The sequence below is a fragment of the Monodon monoceros genome, unplaced genomic scaffold (assembly GCF_005190385.1).
Source record: "Monodon monoceros isolate NGI ecotype Baffin Bay Population unplaced genomic scaffold, NGI_Narwhal_1 Super_Scaffold_20, whole genome shotgun sequence".
In the NCBI taxonomy this organism is placed as follows: Eukaryota; Metazoa; Chordata; class Mammalia; order Artiodactyla; family Monodontidae; genus Monodon; species Monodon monoceros.
In genome coordinates, this window is record NW_021703777.1 from 132,644,990 (window position 1) to 132,667,018 (window position 22,029).

At 46.1% G+C, this 22,029-nt stretch overlaps 1 protein-coding gene across 1 annotated transcript; it reads left to right on the forward strand.

Annotated features, from left to right (window-relative positions):
- The first annotated feature begins 9,682 nt into the window (after positions 1-9,682).
- On the forward strand, positions 9,683-11,766 carry LOC114903118 (MORF4 family-associated protein 1). Its single transcript, XM_029235924.1, has 3 exons — positions 9,683-9,718; positions 9,837-10,271; positions 10,768-11,766. The coding sequence occupies exon 2, from the start codon at positions 9,875-9,877 to the stop codon at positions 10,256-10,258; it is 384 nt and encodes a 127-aa protein (XP_029091757.1). The 5' UTR covers positions 9,683-9,718; positions 9,837-9,874; the 3' UTR covers positions 10,259-10,271; positions 10,768-11,766.
- The last annotated feature ends 10,263 nt before the right edge of the window (positions 11,767-22,029 follow it).

Genomic DNA, 22,029 nt, shown 5'->3' on the forward strand with positions numbered 1-22,029 from the left:
TCTTTTTAAGACAATAGGGACTTCCCTGGTGGTGCAGTGGATAAGACTCCAAGCTCCCAATGCAGGGGGGCCCGGGTTTGATCCCTGGTCAGGGAGCTAGATCCCACATTGCATGCCGCAACGAAGAGTTTGCATGCCACCATTAAGGATCCCGCCTGCCACAACTAAATAATGAATAAATATTTAAAAATGAATGAATATAAAAAAACAGTAATATTCCTCTGTGTGTGTGTGTGTGTGTGTGTGTGTGTGCGTGCACGCACGCATGTGTATCACATTTTCTTTATCCATTTATTTGTCAGTGGGCACTTAGGTTGTTTCCATACCTTGGCTATTGTGAATAAAGGCTGCAATGAATATGGTAGTACAGATACCTCTTTGAGATAATGATTTTGTTTCCTTTGTACACCCAGAAACAAAATCTGGTTGTTGGATCATATGGTAATTCTATGTTTAATTACTTGAGGTATCTCCATACTGTTTTCCATGGTAGCTGTACCAGTTTACATTCCCAGCAAGAGTGTACAAGCGTTCCCTTTTCTCCACATCCTTGCCAGCATTTGCTGTCTCTTGCCTTTTTGTTTTTGTTTTTGTTTTTTTGCGGTACGCGGGCCTCTCACTGCTGTGGCCTCTCCCGTTGCGGAGCACAGGCTCCGGACGCGCAGGCTCAGCGGCCATGGCTCACGGGCCCAGCCGCTCCGTGGCACGTGGGATCTTCCCGGACCGGGGCACGAACCCGTGTCCCCTGCATCGGCAGGCTGACTCTCAACCACTGCGCCACCAGGGAAGCCCTGCCCTCTCATTTTTAAAGGGGGCTGACGATAACTCATGGGGTTATTGTGAGAATTAAATGAGTTGATATACGTGTAATATCTAGTGTTGTGTAACAAATTTCTCCAAAGCTTAGTAGATAAAACCACACTTGTGTTATCTCTCACTGTTGCAGTGGGTCAGCAGTGGAGGTGCTGTCCAGCAAGGCAGTTCTGGCTTGGGTCTCTCATGAGGCTGCAGTCATCTAACAGCTGGGGTTAGAACAGCTGGCACTCCTCCGGATCTCCTTCTGTCTGGTATCTGAACATGGTGGCCTCAGGGTAGCCAGACTTCTCCTACGATGGCTGGAGGTGCCCAGAGCAGAGGCCCAAGATACACCTACAGAAGCCCCAGGGTCTTTTCTCACTTAGCTTATAAGTCCTGCTCTATTGGTCTTGAATGGTGATCACAAAACCCTGCCGGGGTTGTAGAGCAGGAGACATAAACTCCAGCTGTGCGTGGAGGCCTGTCAAAACACTTGCGGACCTTTTTAAAAACCATCACAGAGAGTGACCATAAAAATGTTTTGTACCATTCAGATGACTCACTGCTTATCTCATGGCAGAGTTGTTAAAAGATTTGAACTGAAAGATGTGCTACACATTTTTCTTTCACAAAAAGACATGATGCAAATTATTGACCATTTCTATAATGACAAGTGTCTAGAATATATTTCGTACTAAGGAATATGCTAACTTAATAGTTATTTTTAGGAAAACAAACACACTTTATCTCTTCCTGGTGGGTGTTGGAAATGTTTCCATCTGATACGCTTTTCTTTCTAAAGTCTGTGTCACCTATAAGAATTCTTCTGTGTGAAGAAATAGAAAATATGAACAGACCGATCACAAGTAATGAAATTGAAAGTGTGATTAAAAATCTTCCAACAAACAAAAGTCCAGGACCAGCTGGCCTCACAGGTGAATTCTATCAAGCATTTAGGGAAGAGCTAACACCCATCCTTCTCAAACTCTTCCAAAAAATTGCAAAGGAAGGAACACTCCCAAACTCATACTATGAGGCTGATACCAAAACTGGACAAAGATACTACAAGAAAAGAGAATTACAGACCAATATCACTGATGAATATAGATTCAAAAATCCTCAACAAAATACTAGCAAACAATCCAACAACACATTAAAAGGATCATACACCATGATCAAGTGGGATTTATCCCAGGGATGCAAGGATTCTTCAATATATGCAAATCAGTCAATGTGATACACCATATTAACAAACTGAAGAAGAAAAACCATATGATCATCTCAGTAGATGCAGAAAAAGCTTTTGACAAAATTCGACACCGATTTATGATAAAAACTCTCCAGCAAGTGGGCATAGAGGGAACCTGCCTCAAAATAATAAAGGCCATATATGAAAAACCCACAGCAAACATCATTCTCAATGGTGAAAAACTGAAAGCATTTCCTCTAAGATCAGGAATAAGACAAGGATGTCCACTCTTGCCACTATTATTCAACATAGTTTTGGAAGTCCTAGCCACACAATCAGAGAAGAAAAAGAAATAAAAGGAATACAAATTGGAATAGAAGAAGTAAAACTGTCACTGTTTGCAGATGACATGATGCTATACATAGAGAATCCTAAAGATGCCACCAGAAAACTACTAGAGCTAATCAATGAATTTGGTAAAGTTGCAGGATACAAAATTAATGCACAGAAATCTCTTGCATTCCTATACACTAACAAAAGATCAGAAAGAGAAATTAAGGAAACAATCCCATTCACCATTGCAGCAGAAAGAATAAAATACCTAGGAATAAACCTACTAAGGAGGTAAAAGACCTGTACTCAGAAAACTATAAGACACTGATGAAAGAAATCAAAGATGACACACACAGATGGAGAGATATACCATGTTCTTGGATTGGAAGAATCAATGTTGTGAAAATGACTATACAACCCAAAGCAATCTACAGATTCAATGCAATCCCTATCAAATTACCAGTGGCATTTTTTTACAGAACTAGAACAAAATATCTTAAAATTTGTGCAGGGACACAAAAGACCCCAAATAGCCAAAGCAGTCTTGAGGGGAAAAAACGGAGCTAGAGGAATTAAACTCCCTGACTTCAGACTATACTACAAAGCTACAGTAATCAAGACAATGTGGTACTGGCACAAAAACAGAAATATTGATCAATGGAACAGGATAGGAAGCTCAGAGATAAACCCACGCACCTATGGTCAACTAATCTATGACAAAGGCAGCAAGGATATACAATGGAGAAAAGACAGTCTCTTCAATAAGTGGTGCTGGGAAAACTGGACAGCTGCATGTAAAAGAATGAAATTAGGACACTCCCTAACACCATACACAAAAATAAACTCAAAATGGATTAGAGACCTAAATGTAAGACTGGACACTATAAAACTCTTAGAGGAAAACATAGGAAGAACACTCTTTGACATAAATAACAGCAAGATCTCTTTTGATCCACCTTCTAGAGTAACGGAAATAAAAACAAAAATAAACAAATGGGACCTAATGAAACTTAAAACCTTTTGCAAAGCAAAGGAAAACTTAAGACGAGAAGACAACCCTCAGAACGGGAGAAAATATTTGCAAACGAATCAACGGACAAAGGATTAATCTCCAAAATATATAAACAGCTCATTCAGCTCAATATTAAAAAAACAAACAACCCAATCCAAAAATGGGCAGAAGACCTAAATAGACATTTCTCCAAAGAAGACATACAGATGGCCAACAAGCACATGAAAGGATGCTCAACATCACTAATCATTAGAGAAATGCAAATCAAAACTACAGTGAGGTATCACCTCACACCAGTTAGAATGGCCATCATCAAAAAATCTACAAACAACAAATGCTGGAGAGGGTGTGGAGAAAAGGGAACCCTCTTGCACAGTTGGTGGGAATGTAAATTGATACAGCCAATATGGAGAACAGTATGGAGGTTCCTAAAAAAACTAAAAATAGAATTACCATATGACCCAGCAATCCCACTACTGGGCATATACCGAGAGAAAACCACAATTCAAAAGACACATGCACCCCAATGTTCACTGCAGCACTATTTACAACAGCCAGGTCATGGAAGCAACCTAAACGCCCATCGACAGATGAATGGATAAAGAAGTTGTGGTACATATATACAATGGAATATTACTCAGCCATAAAAAGGATTGAAATTGGTCATTTTTAGAGACGTGGATGGATCTAGAGACTGTCATACAGAGTGAAGTAAGTCAGAAAGAGAAAAACAAATATCATATATTAACGTATATATGTGGAACCTAGAAAAATGGTACAGATGAACCAGTTTGCAGGGCAGAAATAGAGACACAGATGTGGAGAACAAACGTATGGACACCAAGGAGGGAAAGTGGCGGGGTGGGGGTTGTGGTGGGATGAATTGGGAGATTGGGATTGACATATATACACTAATATGCATAAAATAGATAACTAATAAGAAAAAAATTATGTCTTTAATTAAACTGAAATATAATTCTGACAAAAAAAAAAGAGACCATTATCCTCTAGCACAGTAGGTTTCTAAAATGACAGACATCTGTAATGTTCCCAAAATTATCTGTAAAGCCCTTTGTTTCTCAGTTTTAAAAAGTAAAAAAAAAAAAAAATTCTCCTGTCTGAGCAGGTTGAAGGTTAGAATTTTTCATTCTGTTTAAAATTCTTCCAAATTAAAACTTACACTAGACTTTGGATCCATTTGTTAAAATGCAGCACTTAGTTTGCAAGAACGAATTGGGGAGATGGATTTCTAGCAAATGATTTCCAGTAAAAAACCTTTGCATATCTGGTAGGTGGAACTGAGAACTCAGCATCAGGGCTTAATAAGGCTGGTGGATGACCTTCCTCTTCTATTTGGACCCAAGGATCTTTGTGAGGTTTGTTTTTTTCTTCTTAACTTCAGTAGTCATTAAATGCAGGTATCAACGTAAGCTGGATTTATAAGTAGACCTTCGCCTTGCTCTATCATGAGGTGTTAAACCAAGGTTTTCAAAATAATGAAGCATATTTAATCCCACCACTTTCGCTGAAAAATATTATCAGCTAACTAGGCCTATGTGTGTGAGAGAGAGAGAATAAAAGACTTTTTAGGACTATGTGAAAAGAAATAATTATTTAAAACTATTAAAACTACTTCATCTCATCCCTTAAATTTCTGTCTTGTGTATGTTAATCTAATTAATGTTACCAGTACAGATTGTGACTATAGTTTTAGATGAACCAATGAACATGTACTGGAAGTGTTACTGCACCAAACTTGGGTCCACTCACCTGTGTGCAGTAAAGCCAAGCTACTGACACCAGCTTGTGGTGAAGGAAAGTGCAGCGTTTATTGCAGACGCCAAGCAAGGAGTCCAGGGCAGCTAGTGTTTAAAAGACCCGAACTCCCCGAAGCCTTTCAGGGAAAGGTTTTTAATGACAGGGTGAGGGAGAGGGGTTGTGGGCTCTGTGGTCAGCTCGTGGACACTCTTCTGATTGGTTGGTGGTGAGGTAAGTGGGAGTCAACATCATCAACCTTCTGGTTCCAACCGGTCTGGGGTCTCCAGTGCTGCTTCTGGGGTCAGCTAACGTCTTCCACCTGGTGGAGGTTTCGGGATCTGCAAAACAGCTCAAAGGACATGGCTCAGAATACTATCTATAGCCCCTGAGGAGGAACTAAAGGTCCTTGACTTTGTTGAATGGCTAAAGTATTATTATTTTGTCTGGCTTGAGTGTTTTCCTTTTTTTCTGCATTTTCTCACTTCTCTGATTAAATTTATTCTTTGACTAAAGTTTTTATACAAACAAAAGGCAGGTGGAGGACATGGGCAGGGATCTGTTTGGGGAAGGCCTCATAGGGTCCTGCTTGGTCACAGGAGTGCTGGTCACACACTTTTTCTGATAAGGGCATCTGGTCTGAAGAGCTTGAAGACCACTGAGGTACACACTTCCGTCAGCGTCTGTGAAGTGGCCTGAGCCGATGGCACGCGTGTCCTCTTCAGCTTCGTGGCTTTGTGGCTATGTGTCTCTTTGCCACGTGGGAAGAGGCAGAGGCAGGAGCTTGGGGGTTCGTGCTAGGTATCCTCCCCTCGATTCATCCCTCCCTAGGATATTACAGGGGGAAGGAGGAGGGACTACCTTCAGTAATTCCGCTGATGGTAGTCTTGAGTACGTATAATAATCTCCACATCTTCACAGTATCTAGTCTTTGAATGTCATTTGTTTCTTCCGCAGTTACCCTCTTTTCCCAAAGTGTTCGCCATTTGAAAATCTCTCATATGCTTAAGTGATTCCTCTTGATTCGTTAATGATTTGGTTCCAAGGGCTTTCAGGAGGAAAAATATTCCTGATGTGATGTTTGAGACATGCTTGGTGAAATGAGCGATTCATGCCCAGCACGATGCTAGAGCAATACTGCATTAAGACTTTGGTGAGAACGTGTGTCTTCTGGGAATTTTGTTACATGAAGTCACTCTGCTTTTAACTCATTTGCTAAGCTTAAAAAAACCCAAAGCAGCCTCTCTTAATTTCAACGAACTTAAAATACCGAAGTCCTCATCTTTTTCTCTTGTATCTGATGGCAAGCAAGCTTGGGTTCCGCCAGCTGAACCTGGACAAGACCCCTACAAGCCATGTTACATCTCCCCCAGCCTCAGTTTCTTCATCTGCAAAATGGGGCCAATAATGGGCCTATAATAATACCTGCTCCCTTTTATGCCTTAACACAGTTATTATTAAATTGATTTATGCTAGTGAAATTCTCTTAGAAGAGTGAGACTTCTTTCTTTTTCCATTGACGAAATCGTTTCTAATACGGGAACAATCATCCCTGCATTTCCCACAGCCAGAATCTTTTTTGGCCTTATGAATTGAATTCAGATCCGCTACTCCTGATGTCGGATATCCTCCACTGCAGAAACAAAACAAAAATCCCTCAGACTCTTCCAAACTGGTTGTGTCAGTTTGGAGTTTCTGACCAGCGCAGAGAGCCTTGCTCAGGTTACATCTCGTTACTGTCTTAAAGGCTGTTTCCCTTGGAGGTGACCCATTAACACTGGGTTGCACAGGCAGGACACTCTCACCCTTGCTTCCCCTGGGGTCTCAGGACTTCTTACTTCAGCCCAGTTTTTGGAACTTGGGCAACAGCAGCTTCCTCTGGAAGGGGGAGGTCCCAGGCTTAAGTGGGTTTCTACTTTGGAGGCCCTTCTTTGGGTCACCCTCTCCTATCTCCTGCCCCCAGCAAGCTCTCTTTACCTTTTAGGCGGCTGCTACACAGAGCCCAGGACGAAGGAGCTTTCTGAAGCCCCATGAAAATTTTTGAGACCTAAAAAAAAAAAAAAAAAAAAAGGATTGACCCCAAAATATGAAAATAAAACAAAATTAAGAATCATTTAATTTGGACTTCCCTGGTGGCGCAGTGGTTAAGAATCCACCTGCCAATGCAGGGGACACGGGTTCGAGCCCTGGTCCAGGAAGATCCCACATACCACAGAGGAAAGAGAAATAGGGTTGAAAAGACATCAGTCTTCTGTAGGCCCTTTTGCCTTTTAATCTTTTTTTCTGTGGCCTCTCCCGTTGTGGAGCACAGGCTCTGGACGCGCAGGCTCAGCGGCCACGGCTCACGGGCCCAGCCGCTCCGCGGCATGTGGGATCTTCCCAGACCGGGGCACGAACCCGTGTCCCCTGCATCGGCAGGAGGACTATCAACCACTGCGCCACCAGGGAAGCCCATCCATTCACCTTTTGAAGGATATCTTGATTGCTTCCAAATTTTAGCAAATATGAATAAAGCTGCTAGAAACATCCATATTGCAGGTTTTCGTGTGGACGTAAGTTTCCAGTACGTTTGAGTAAATATCAAAGAGCACATTGGCCGTGTGGTATGGTAAGAGTACGCTTCGCCTGATGAGAAACTGCCACACTGTCTTCCAAAGTGGCTGCACCATTTTGCGTTCCCACCAGCAATAAATGAGAGTTACTGTTGTTCCACATTCTCACCAGCTTTGGTGTTGTCAGTGGGCTGGGTTTTGGCCATTTTAACAAGTGTGTAGTGGTATCTCATTATTTGAGCCATTTCTTTTCTTTCACACAAAGAATTTATGAGCTAGCTGCCTCTGATATATCAAGAAAGCCCTGAAGTTGGATTTTTACAAGAGCAACAAGATATAAAGAACCGTGGAAAGTCAACAAAAAATAAGCACTTTACCTATGTCTAAGCTTGGTATTTACAAAACATTTTGTTTTCTTGTTATTTTGTGTGTTTTTTTGCGGTACGCGGGCCTCTCACTGTTGTGGCCTCTCCCGTTGCGGAGCACAGGCTCTGGACGCGCAGGCTCAGCGGCCATGGCTCACGGGCCCAGCCGCTCCGCAGCATGTGGGATCTTCCACAGACCGGAGCACGAACCCGTGTCCCCTGCATTGGCAGGCGGACTCTCAACCACTGCACCACCAGGGAAGCCCTTTACAAAGCATTTTCATGATTATTGTATCTCTTCATTCTTAACTCTGCTATATTCAAAACTGGGAGTTGTGTCCATTTTGACTGGAAAACAGAAGCCAAACCAATGCACCTGTGCAAGCTCTCCTGACATTTTTATTGCTCTTTTGTGATTGGGTCAGTAGGCTATGAAATTAACTTATCTCTCCTTAAAATTTTGTGTTAAGTGAAGGGTAAAGCAAATTTACTAACATATGCCAAGTTCTGCTCCAGGCTTCAGAGACATAGAGCTGAGTACGTCCCTCAAGGAGCGTTCGACCCGACAAAAAGGCGTAAAGACTAGGCCAGTGGAACCTCAGGATAAAACAGACCAGGCCTTTTACCCTGGGGATGGGGGGGCGGGGGCTTGGTCTGGTGAAAAGACACCCAGACACGTCTGACCGTTATCCGAAAAGGAACAAAAATAAGCCTGTAAGGGGCTTCCCTGCTGGCTCAGTGGTTAAGAATCCGCCTGCCAGTGCAGAGGACACGTGTTCGAGCCCTGGTCCGGGAAGGATCCCACACGCCGCGGAGCAACTAAGCCCATGTGCCACAACTACTGGCCTGTGCTCTAGAGCCCGCCAGCCACAACTACTGAGCCCGCGTGCCACAACTAATGAAGCCCGTGTGCCTAGAGCCCGTTCTCCGCAACAAGAGAAGCCACCGCAATGAGAAGCCCGCGCAACCGCAACAAAGAATAGTCCCCGCTCGCCTCAACTAGAGAAAGACCTGCACGCAGCAATGGAAACCCAACGCAGCCTAAAATGAAATAAAAATATATTTTTTTAAAAAGAAGAGAAAAGAAAATAAGCCAGTAAGACATTAGGGAGGGGTCCAGTCGTGGTAGTAAACAGGATGGGGCTATCAGCGATGGACCAGGAATGTCACATACTTTGAGTACATTATTACGTAGGGCTGTCCCCGTTTACTGTAGGAAGACAGCGTTGACATCTTCAAAAGATGGAAACCCTTTAAGAGAAGCCCTTTAGGAGGAGGGAGCACCAGAAGGGCTCACCTCCAAAGCCAGGGTAGCGGACAGGCTCAGCACGAGGGTGAAGCGGGAGAGGCAATATAAGAGTGCGCGCGTATGCACGTGGGGTAGCCGTTAGGCGCACCACAAGGGTGAAAGGGGAGGGGGATAAGGGAGCTCGTGCATTCACGTCCGCGCGCGCGTGGGTAGCGGAGGGGCGCAGCGCGGAAGAGTAGGAGGAGGGGAGGAAAAGGGAGAGCGTGCGCGCGCGCGTGGGTGTGAGTGTGTGTGCGCGCGGCCGTGGTAGAGCGAAGTGCGTCGCCCTCTATTGACGTGCGCGCGCCCGCACCTAGTTCTACCAGCGGCGTGACCGTAAAGAGGCACGGCCGTGTCGTGAAAGGGGCCGCAACACTCAGGGCGCTGGTTGACGGCCGCGACTCCATTTTGTCCTCCGGTTCTTTGCTCGTAAGTCGCTTGTTTCCGTGGCTTCTGTGAGGCCAAAAGTTTAAAAGGGGTAAAAGTTTTAAAGAATATTCTGGAAGTGTGTTGGTAAGCGTAGCGAGTCTCCATTTTCTCTCTGCAGCCGACTTGCGTCCTGCGGTTCCGGAATAGCGGGGGAAGATGCGGCCCTTGGACATCGTGGAGCTGGCAGAGCCGGAGGAGGTGGAGGTGCTGGAGCCCGAGGAGGACTTCGAGCAGTTCCTGCTCCCGGTCATCAACGAGATGCGCGAGGACATCGCGGCGCTGAGCCGCGAGCACGGGAGAGCCTACCTGCGGAACCGGAGCAAGCTGTGGGAGATGGATAGTATGCTCATCCAGATCAAGACGCAGGTGGAGGCCTCGGAGGAGAGCGCGCTCAACCATCTGCAGAATGCGGACGACGGAGTCGAGGGCAGAGGGACCAAACGGTGCGAGAAGGCGGAGGAGAAGGCCAAGGAGATCGCGAAGATGGCAGAGATGCTGGTGGAGCTGGTCCGGCGGATAGAGAAGAGCGAGTCGTCCTGAAGGAGGGTCGGCGGTAAGGCGGGGACCGGCGGGAGCCGCACGGAGGTCCCAGGCGTTGCCCGACGCTTGGGTCAGCTTCGGGGACATTTATTTACTAATGATCCGCGGGGGATGGGAGTTGGGAGAAGAGCATAAAGGCGTGCTCAGTTTTCATTTTAGTAGGTGTTAGTAGGTACCGTTTATTTATTTTTGTTACGTCTCTGGTAATTTGGGGGAACAGGTTGGTTGGTTGGTTGGTTTTGACTTGTACGTGTTTGGTTGAAACCAAAGGTCACGATCAATAGGATAACTGTAGGGTAATAAACAACAAAATCACAATACAGGCCATTGAGCAAAGGGGGGTAGAAATACAGAATTGTCAGAGGGAAGGCCATTATTGGACGCTTCCAGATTTTGCTGGAAGACTGGAAGGGGTCAGGTGGCATGCAGAAGAGGTGGCGTCCTGCGAGGCTCAGTTTGTGAGGGTTTTCTCACTTCCTAATGATGAGTTTCTCCCAACTGCACTTTAGGTTTACAGCCAGTGGATTCTGGTCAACTGATGGAGATTGGCTGACACCCTGGAGAAGCTGAAACCAGAGAGCCTTTTGTTTTCTCTTTTTTTCTCTGTCTACACTCTGTCCTCACACTACGTTTCTGCTATGGTCTGTGGTTAATGACCTCAGTATGAGTTTTGACTGTTAAATGTTTTTGTTTGGGGAGGTAACTTTGATTTGGAAAATGCTCTCACAAGAATTAGGGCCTAGATTGTAAGCTGTCGCAGCAGTCACATTTGTTCCTGGGCTTTCGTTATTTCTAAATTTTTGAGGTGCTTTGCTCTTTCTTGTGTGACCTGATAGCTCCCTGGAACTTTGGGTCTGTGTGTAACAGATGAGACTCAGTTGGAGTTCTCCGGCTCTGAAGGTGTTGAAGGAACTGCATTATTTCTAGAAGACGACTCCATGCAGCGATTGCCAACGAAGCTGAAGAACGGACCAGACTTCAATTGGGAATGAGGAGGGGGCTGATCTGGCTGGGACTGATGAACCAAAAGAAGGGCTGTGGGATGGTGTTGTGTTTGGGGACTTTAATTTCTATGTGAGACCAAAGGAGGAGAGATGTATTTTGTTCAAATTTTAGGTTTTATGCGGCACACTGATGTAACTTGTCTGGTCAGATTGTTTGGACAACCTAACTCAGCTTTATGTGACATGGAACCTAGACTAGGAGACGAGATAGGTCTTGGTATTCTGTGTAATCGATGTAATATCCTGATGCATTTCAGGGGATTCTGGACATAAAATGAAAGCGATATTTGCAAAGGCCCTTGAGGGTCTGGGGAAGAAAAGCAAGGGCTGTCTGTTTTGGACCCTAAACTGGACAGGGACTAGGTGTCTTCAAGATTCATAAGTTGTCTAGCTGTAAGTTCATTTCAGTAGCAGACCTGACAAGTATTTGAGGTCAAAACCCTACCGTGTGTTTAAAAAAATTTTACCATGTTAATAAAAGTATTCATTTGCTTGAAAAGACAAGGCTTAAAAGGTTATTGACTGAGAAATATTGTTTCTTTAAAAATGAAATTTTTCTCCTTGAATGTTATCTTTGCTAAATAGGGGGTGAATTTCTTATGGTTTTGGAGGCTCTCAGTAAGCCTTGATCATAGGGAAGGTTCATCTCTGCGTGCTGCTATGGAAACTGGCTGAGGAAAGAGCGTGCAGTTGTCCCTCCTATCAGCAGTGGGTTGGTTCCAGGACCTCCCCCCCCCCCACTTCCCACAGATACCAAAATCCAGGGCTGCTCAAGTTCATTATGTCAGATGACATAGTACAGTCGGCCCTCCAGTCCTCTGTGTCTACAATTGTGCATCCCGCAGAACTTAACCTGTATGCTAATTTTCACCTTAAAGTCTGCTTCCTGGGAATCCAGCTGATAGCAAGTGTGAAACAATAGTAACCATGTGTCCCAAGCTGGATACCATGTCTTAGAGCACTGAGTGGGGGAAGGCAAGGAAAGCATTTCAGAGCAAGTAACTGGTGACCTTGGCCTTGAAGGATGGGTACAGCTTCCAAGGAGGAGGAGAGAATGGGGGACATCCCACACATAGGGAACAGTAGGAGAAAAAGCCAGTAGTGGGGAGGAGTGGATATGATGAATGAAGAACCAGGAAGAACAACCACCAAAAAAGCTACATTTGCCAAAACTAGGACCTGTGCTAAGTAGACTACACTTCGTTCTTATTTCACTAGTTTTCCAGTAATTCTTTTTTTCTGTCTCAGGATACCACATTTCATTTGGTAATTTATTTTTAAAAGATGTAATACAAATGGCACAGAATTCAAAAGAAAAAAAAATCCCGGGCTTCCCTGGTGGCGCAGTGGTTGAGAGTCCACCTGCCAATGCAGGAGACACGGGTTCGAGCCCTGGTCTGGGAGGATCCCACATGCCGCGGAGCAACTAAGCCCGTGAGCCACAAGTACTGAGCCTGCACGTCTGGAGCCTGTGCTCCGCAACGAGAGGCCGCGACAGTGAGAGGCCCGCGCACCGCGATGAAGAGTGGCCCCCGCTCGCCGCAACTAGAGAAAGCCCTCGCACAGAAACGAAGACCCAACACAGCAAAAATAAATAAATTAATAAACTCCTACCCCCAACATCTTCTTAAAAAAAAAAAAAAAGTGATCCCCTCTTCTCCCTAGCATCCTAGGAAGACAGTCATTCACCAGTGTCTTTTATATCCTTGCAAATACTGTGTGTGTTTGCACATGTACATATATAACTCTCTCCAACCATTTTTGTACGTAAGTAGAAACACACCTGTGAATGTTCTTTTTTTTTTTCCCCACTTAAAACTGTAGTTTGCAAGTTAACCCTAGCCGAACATCCAGACCTGCATTCTTTTTTTACTGGCTGCATGTCCTTCATTGTACTGTAAGTATTCAGAGGTGATTCTTACACACCCAAAAGTTTGAGAACTATCCTCCTAGATTATTTTCACTCCTTAATTCCTCTTCCTTGTGATTTCAGTAACAATTGCAATACAGCCAACAATGCCCAATTTCCCCAGCTCCTGAAATCAGTCTCGGCTTGCTAGCAGTTGGAGGAGCGATTGAATCTTGTGTTTTCTAAGCAAAGAATGTGGTAAGGATCCATTCTGAGAGGCAGTCTTACAGGGCTGTATAATATGAAATTGAGTCGAGCTAGAGTTGCCAGAATTTTTATTACAGATCCATATGTCCCTCATGGGCCCCGGGCTCTCTCCGTGTCCTGGCTGTTAAAAGGTAGGTCATGGAAAGCTGTGCAGAAAGGCCTGTTGTGGTTCTTGGACAGGTTCCTGACACAGCAGAGGCCCCATGAAGCTGAGATCTATCTTTGCTCCGATGTGACAAGTGTCCTCTTGTATCAAAGCGCTATTACAAAAAGAAGCACGGGGGCTGTGGGAGCGTGGAGGTCTGGAGAGGCATTCAGGAAGAGAGAAACCAGGTATTATGTAACAACCTCTGAAGAGATACGGATGGAGGCAAAGTGTGCGGAATGCTCAAAATCTGACGGTCCCCCCTTGATCAGAATCAGGCCCGGGAGATCACAAAGTAGTGCTAAAGAGGCTTCTGCGTCTGGTATCATCAGCTGAGGTGACCCCTGGGAAGAAAGCCGATTTAACTCTAGTGGACACTACAGTAGGACTGGCAACAGCCACGGACACGTTCACCTCTGGGGCCGGGGGCGTGGGGAGCATTAGTGAAAGTCTGACTCCAGGTGAAGGGAGGTGGGTCTAAAGTGTTTTTAACCTTGCCAGAGATAAAACCTCGGGAGTCCAGGGGGCTGGGAAACAGGAGACCTGGCCCCCAGGCAGCCTGCTCTCTGTGTGATCTTGGGCAGGTACTGGCTTGTCCCTGAGGTTCATTTCCAACCCTGGCATTCTGCATGACTTCTAGATAAAGTTCATCTGCGGTAAAAATGCCGTAGGTATCATGAGTGCTGTTCACCAAATAAATTCCAGTTCCTCATCTTTCACACGTCTAGTCAGATTGTACTCCCTTGCCCCCCCGGTGGTGGTGGTGGTGGTGGTGTGTGTGTGTGTGTGTGTGTGTGTGTGTGTGTGAGTCATTCTAGCCGTGAATTGTAAGGGAAAGTAACATACAGTCACATCCAAGCCACAGCCTCCAACATGAGACCCTCCAAGTTTGTCTTCTGGCACAGGGACCAACAACCTTCAAGATGGTGGTTGATCGTCAGCCTGTGTTCCTTGCCAACCAATGATGAACAGGTAGCACCAACAAGGAAAAGCCTTCGTTGTTCTAAGGCACTGAGATCTGGGTATTTTTTGTTAGGATGACACAACCGAGACTGAGATGACTGATACCTTCATTTTTTTCCTATCCTGTGTTTGGATGAAAGGCTTGTCCTTCTCCCTGAGGCCTATATCCTCACTTTTCGTCACATGTCCCACTAGCTCAGGGCATTGTCTGAAAAATGATCTTTCTTACTCATTCATTCGTAGCTGTTTGCTCTCCTCTGCCCTCTTTTTTTTTTTTTTTTTTTTTTTTTTTTTTGTGGCTGCGCCGCATGGCAAGTGGGATCTTAGTTCCCCAACCAGGGATCAAACCCGAGCCCCTTGCATTGGAAGTACGGAGGACCACCAGGGAAGCCCCTCCTCTGCCCTCTAATGACTCCAAGGCAAAAGAAAGCCCAAATTCACCCTCCCCCTTCCAGGCAGCAGATAAACACGAGATTCCACCATCTTCCAGAGATAAGTGGGGATTTGTTATCTGCTTAACACTGTAGCCAGATAACTATAAATGCAAACAGGGCTTGCTTCAGTCGCTGCCCAAAGTAAGACCCTCCCCTGGTCACTTCTATTTTCCCCTTCTCTGATCCCCGTAATGCTCTGTAGTTCCTTTCTCCTGATTTATATCCCTATTCTTCCTTCCTTCAAACTCTCTGTGATTCACAAATCCTCCCTTTCTGTTATTCCCAAACTCACCTGTATTTTTTGCCTCTTCAAAGAACGTTTCTTTACCACCTATAACAGTTGAGACTGGACTCCCCCAAGTCTTGGACTTTCCTGCAGCCTCACTGGTGATGGTCCCTAGCAACACCCAAATGATCAAGGGCTGCATTTTTTTTTAACATCTTTATTGGAGTATAATTGCTTTACAATGGTGTGTTAGTTTCTGCTTTATAACAAAGTGAATCAGCTATACATATACATGTATCCCCATATCTCCTCCCTCTTGCGTCTCCCTCCCTTCCACCCTCCCTATCCCACGCCTCTAGGTGGTCACAAAGCACCGAGCTGATCTCCCCCGTACTATGTTGCTGCTTCCCACTAGCTATCTATTTTACATTTGGTAGTGTATATGTGTCCATGCCACTCTCTCACTTCGTCCCAGCTTACCCTTCTCCCTTCCCGTGTCCTCAAGTCCATTCTCTGCTTCTGCATCTTTATTCCTGTCCTGCCCCTAGGTTCTTCAGAACCACATTTTTTTTTTTTTTTTAGATTCCATATATATGTGTTAGCATACGGTATTTGTTTTTCTCTTTCTGACTTACTTCACTCTGTATGACAGACTCTAGGTCCATCCATCTCACTACAAATAACTCAGTTTCGTTTCGTTTTATGGCTGAGTAATATTCCATTGTATACATGTGCCACGTCTTCTTTATCCATTCGTCTGTTGCTGGACACTTAGGTTGCTTCCACATCCTGGCTATTGTAAACAGAGCTGCAGTGAACATTGTGGTACATGACTCTTTTTGAATTACGGTTTTCTCAGGGTATATGCCCAGTAGTGAGATTGCTGGGTCGTATGGTAGTTCTATTTGTAGTTTTTTAAGGAACCTCCATACTGTTCTCCATAGTGGCTGTATCAATTTACATTCCCACCAACGGTGCAAGAGGGTTCCCTTTTCTCCACACCCTCTCCAGCATTTATTGTTTGTAGATTTTTTGATGATGGCCATTCTGACAGGTGTGAGGTGATACCTTATTGTAGTTTTTTGTTTTTGTTTTTGCGGTACGCTGGCCTCTCACTGTTGTGGCCTCTTCTGTTGTGGTCTCTCCCGTTGTGGAGCACAGGCTCTGGACGCGCAGGCTCAGCCGCCATGGCTCACGGGCCCAGCCGCTCCGCGGCATGTGGGATCTTCCCGGACTGGGGTACGAACCCGTGTCCCCTGAATCGGCAGGTGGACTCTCAACCACTGCGCCACCAGGGAAGCCCTCTCACTGTAGTTTTGATTTGCATTTCTCTAATGATTAGTGATGTTGAGCATCCTTTCATGTGTTTGTTGCCAATCTGTATATCTTCTTTGGAGAAATGTCTACTTGGGTGTTCTGCCCATTTTTGGATTGGGTTGTTTGTTTTTTTGATATTGAGTTGCATGAACTGCTTGTATATTTTGGAGATTAATCCTTTGTCAGTTGCTTTGTTTGCAAATATTTTCTCCTATTCTGAGGGTTGTCTTTTCATCTTGTTTATTGTCTCCTTTGCTGTGCAAAAGCTTTTAAGTTTCATTTGGTCCCATTTGTTTATTTTTGTAAGAGCTGCATTTTTGACAGAGAGGAGTGGAGGGGCAATAAAGGGAAACAGGAGTAAGAGGTAGGGGTTGTGTTGAGGGCGTTATTGCAGCCATGACCGTGCACAGTAAGTGGATGCTGGGGAAGTGCAGAGCAGGGGAGCTGCAGGAGAAAGCCGTTCAAGGGAGCTGAGGGCCCAGTGAGGTTTTAAAAAGGGTGCCGGGCTTCCCTGGTGGCACAGTGGTTAAGAGTCCGCCTGCCAGTGCAGGGGACACGGGTTTGTGCCCCGGTCCGGGAGGATCCCACATGCCACGGAGCGGCTAGGCCCGTGAGCCACAACTACTGAGCCTGCGCGTCTGGAGCCTGTGCTCTGCAACGGGAGAGGCCGTGACAGTGAGAGGCCCGCCCACCGCGATGAAGAGTGGCCCCCGCTCGCCGCAACTGGAGAAAGCCCACGCACAGAAACGAAGACCCAACACAGCCAAAAATAAATAAATAAATTTAAAAAGGGTGCCAGGGGCTGCCCTGGTGGTGCAGTGGTTAAGAATCCACCTGCCAATGCAGGGGACACGGGTTCGAGCCCTGGTCTGGGAAGAACCCACATGCCGCGGAGCAACTAAGTCTGTGCACCACAACTACTGAACCTGCGCTCTAGAGCCCGCAAGCCACAACTACAGAGCCCACGTGCCACAACTACTGAAGCCCGCGCACCTAGAGCCCGTGCTCCGCAACAAGAGAAGCCACTGCGCTGAGAAGCACGTGCACCGCAACGAAAAGTAGCTGCCGCTCGCCGCAACTAGAGAAAGCCTGCGCGTGGCAACGAAGACCCCGCACAGCCAAAAATAAATAAATAAATTTATAAATAAATATACTTATTTAAAAAATAAAAAGGGTGGTAGCGACTGTAGTGAAAGCGATGGAAGGATGGGGTCAGAAAAGAGGAGGGCCGAGCAGGTACCGAGCAGATTGGGGGCAGTAACAAGCCCTAAGTCACCCTTGGGAATGAGTGGCCAAGGGGCATGGAGTTGCTTATTGGATATGAAGAGGCCAAGGACCTGGGGGCCCAGGTGTGGAATGGTGGCCGTGTGAGCGTGGAACTCACCTAGGATGATGGCGGCAGGATATGGGGTGGGAGGAGAGCCAGGAGCCAGCTGGGAAAGCCTGCAGTGAACGAGGGGAATCCAGTGGGTTGGGGGAGGGGGGTTGGAGGATGACAAAGGAAGAGGGCGTTCAGATGAGCAGCAAGCGCTCCAAGGCATGTCACATTAGACAAGAGGGAGGACAAGGTAGTGTAGCCACTGCCAGGGGAGGAGGCTGGCCCCAACTCCTGAGCCTACGTGAGGAACGCAGGGAAATGAGCAGCTTTCCCTCCACAGGCGTGAGTACAAAGTTGGCCTAATTCTCCGTGGACAGTCCAGCAAGCAGCAAGGTGGGGTGGAGGGCGGGACGCCGGGCACATGCTAGCAATGGCTCACTAGCTCCTACAGGCCCAGGAGAGGGCTTGGGGGTGGAGAGCGTTATGGAAACTTGTCATAAGATTTAGCACCCTAGGCTCTTACTTGCTTCATCCACGGGAGAAACAGGAGCGACAGGCACTGTAAGTTTAGTCCTGAACTTAGTCTCTGAAGGAGGATGGGCATGGCCTTGGCATGAACACCATGATTGAGCCAAAGAAGCAGCAGCTGAAGGTCGTCACTCAACTGTGCTTCCTGAGTAGCTCCTTTGAAGGAGGTCAAAGAGGCCGCCACTACTGATCATTTGGGGTTGCAAATGGCAAGGATGTCTGCACCCCAAACTGAAACAGTTATAAGAGACGGCTCCAGAAGAAACTGTCTTCCAGATGAGATGAGACCAAGACCCCAAGATCTTTTTCAAGCATCTCCTTTAAAGGTTCTTTCCCAGACAGTGAATGCCAGACAAGCAGCAAAGACCAGATGATAACTGTCACCTTCCTATCAAAGCCACTTGTTCACATGGACACCACTGAGCCGAAAGAACCAGGAAGGACAGGGCACAGAGACCACTGAACAGAAAACCAGAGTCTTCCTGAGATTTGTGTGTGTGATTACCGTGCATTGGAACTGACTGACAGTAAACAGACAGGAAGCATCGTAGGGTATTGAAGAAATTACATTGCCAAAGGAATTCCAGGCCAGGTGTGGCAAATCCTGCAGTTGTCCAGCGTCTGGAGGAACTCCTGAGTCTGGTGCTTGCAGCAGCAGGAAGCAGGCTTCCAGAGCTGCATTACCGGGGCCTCCCTGGTGGCGCAGTGGTTAGGAATCCGCCTGCCAGTGCAGAGGACAGGGGTTCGAGCCCTGGTCCAGGAAGGTCCCACATGCCACGGAGCAACTAAGCCCGTGAGCCACAACTACTGAGCCCACGTGCTGCAACTACTGAAGCCTGCGCACCTAGAGCCCGTGCTCCGCAACAAGAGAAGCCACCACAATGAGAAGCCCGCGCACCGCAACGAAGAGTAACCCCCTGCTGGCTGCAACTAGAGAAGGCCCACGCGCAGCAACAAAGACCCAACGCAGCCCCCAAAATTAAATAAATGAGATGAATAAATAAAAAAAGTCTTTTTTAAAAAAAAACAACAACAAAGCTGTGTTACCTGCAAAAGGGTCCACTTCCCAGGGCATATTTCATACATGGCCTGGGAAGATGAGAGACAAGGAAGAGCCTCCCTTAGATGAAGTATGGGAAGCAAAAGTCTTCTGAGGTTCTTAGTCTAGTTATGTTATAAAGTTGAGAGTGGCCCTGTGTGCTGGAACGCTTAAACAGGTCAGCTGCCGTCACCCCATTTCTTCACACAGTGCCCAGGAGACAGGCTTCCAACAGGCCACTCTGAAGCCAACCTCCTTTGGCAGAGAGGGAGTCTGTGAAGTCCCAGGCATTTAGGGCTGCGTGGGTGGGACTGGGACAAGGTGGTGGTTAGGGGTGGACAAGTGGACGAGGCTCGGGGCCCGGTCCGCCCACCCCTAGCTTTAATCAGAGCAGTCCAGTATTTCTCTGTTTCTAGGTAGTAGCTGTGTGGCCTGGGGCCACAGCACGTTCCTGTGTGCCAGATACCACTCTAAGTTCTTGAGGTGTATTGGTCATTTAATCCTCACACAATCTAGGAGGTAGACAGATAGTATCCCTGTTTTAGAGATGAGCTCAGGTAATTTGCTCACGATCACAGAGTAAGTGACAAAGCCAGGACACAACTGGGCAACTCGAGTCCGAGCCCAAGTCCTTAATCTCTACTGGTTTGCCTCCCAACCGACATGGGGTTGCTCACACTCTCTCATTTTCTCTTTTCCTTCTATTTATCTCCCACGTTGGCCTCTGCACTTCCCCTCTGGCCCTCTCCAGTTCATTCTCCACAGAGCGGCTGAGTGATCATGAAGTACACATCTTACCATGTCAGTCCCCTGCTTAAAAACCTCAGTGGCCCCCATTTCTCTTGGGATAAAGGCCAAGGTCCTTACCCTGCTCCCTTCTCATTTCGGGCCCCTCTCCTGTTTGCTCTGCTGTCAGCCACTCCGGTCTAGTTCAAGCCCTCAGGTGCTCTGTGCCCTGTCCCGCCCTGGGGTCTTTGCACACGCTGTGCCTCTGCTTGGACAGCTCCACGCCATCCTTCCCCTACCCCTACCCCTGTCCTAGGCGACTCCTGTTCATGCTTCCGAACGTAAATGTCTCTTCATGGAGAAACGTCACCTACTACTGTCTGAGAACATCAAGCCCCCAGGGGATATCCTCTCACAGATTGTCATGACTTTTTACGATAAACAGCATTTATCATGGTCTATGATGATTTATTTGTGGGATTATTTGATTAATATTTGCCTTTATGGTAGACTGTGAGTTCCTTGGGTTAAGGAGCTTCTTTGTCTTGTTAACAGTGTATTTCAAGCACATTGTCTGGTTTATATTAGATGCTCAATAAATATTTGGAGAATGAAAAAAAAAAAAGGAAGAGCCTCCCTGAGTAGTTCCCCTTAGAGAGCAAAAGCAGGAGGTGCTGCATGGGCTGAGCTGGGTCTTTGCCCTCCTGCCTGTGGACTTTAAGGGCTCCTGTCAGCTAGAGGTGCTATGTGCCTCCCATTCTTCCCTTTTCTGAATGCAAGTTGTACACAGATGTCTTGTACCAACTCCTAGGCAGGTGGTTTCCCCTAAAGGGAGCGATCCAAGAGAGACAGAGAAAGCACAGGTGAAAGCTGCAGTCTTTTGGTTTTTTTTAATTGCACCAAGGAGCTTGTGGGATCTTAGTTCCCCGACCAGGGATTGAACCCGCGCCCTGGGCAGTGAGAGTGCAGAGTCTAACCACTGGACTGCCAGGGAATTCCTGAAAAGCTGCAGTCTTTTGACAACTGGATATTACAAGTGAAATGTACCATCACTTCTTCTGTACTCCTTCAGCAAGTCGGGCCCACTCTCCAAGGAAGGGGAATCAAGTTCCCCCTCCTGGGACTTCCCTGGCAGTCCATTGGTTAGGACGCTTCCACTGTAGGGGGTGTGGTTTCGACCCCTGGTCAGGGAACTAAGATCCCGCATGCTGCATGGCGCAGCCAAAAAAAAAAATTTCCACCTCTGGACAAGGGAAGTAGCAAAGAATTTGCGGACATATTTTTAAAACCACCACTGATATTATCATTACATTCCAATGAAATGTTTTTGAAACATCATAGATTTGAAAGAATCTAAAGATAAATTATCAGCATTACTAGTAGAGGTTAGCAAGTTTTCTAGAAACAAAATCAATACCTAAAAGTCAGTAGTGTTTCTATTCACCAGAGGAAATATATTTTCTTTTTTTTCTTTTTCTTTTCTTTTCTTTTTTTTTTTTTTGGCTGCACCGCGCAGGGATCGTAGTTCCCCTACCAGGGATTTAACCCGGGCCCTCGGCAGTGAAGCCTTGGAGTTCTAACCACTGGACGGCCAGGGAATTCCCCAAAGAAATATATTTTCTAAAAGCTATCACTTGTAATACCCAAAAAGATTTTTTTATTTTTTCACTGAGGTATAGTTGATGTATAATACTGTGTTCGTTTCAGGTGTATAGCAAAGTGATTCGGTTACATATATATTTTTCAGATTCTTTTTCATTATAAGTTATTAAAACATATTAAATAGAGTTCCCTGTGCTATACAGTAAATCCTTCTTGCTTATCTATTTTATATAATATATAGTGGTGTGTATCTGTTAATCCCATACTCCTAATTTATCCCCCAACCCCACTTTTCCCCTTTGGTAACCATAAGTTGGTTTTCTATGTCTGTGGGTCTATTTCTGTTTTGTAAA

What these genes read in the sequence shown, in the direction of transcription:
- LOC114903118 (XM_029235924.1), top strand. Translation starts at nt 9,875, where the DNA reads ATGCGGCCCTTGGACATCGTGGAGCTGGCAGAGCCGGAGGAGGTGGAG.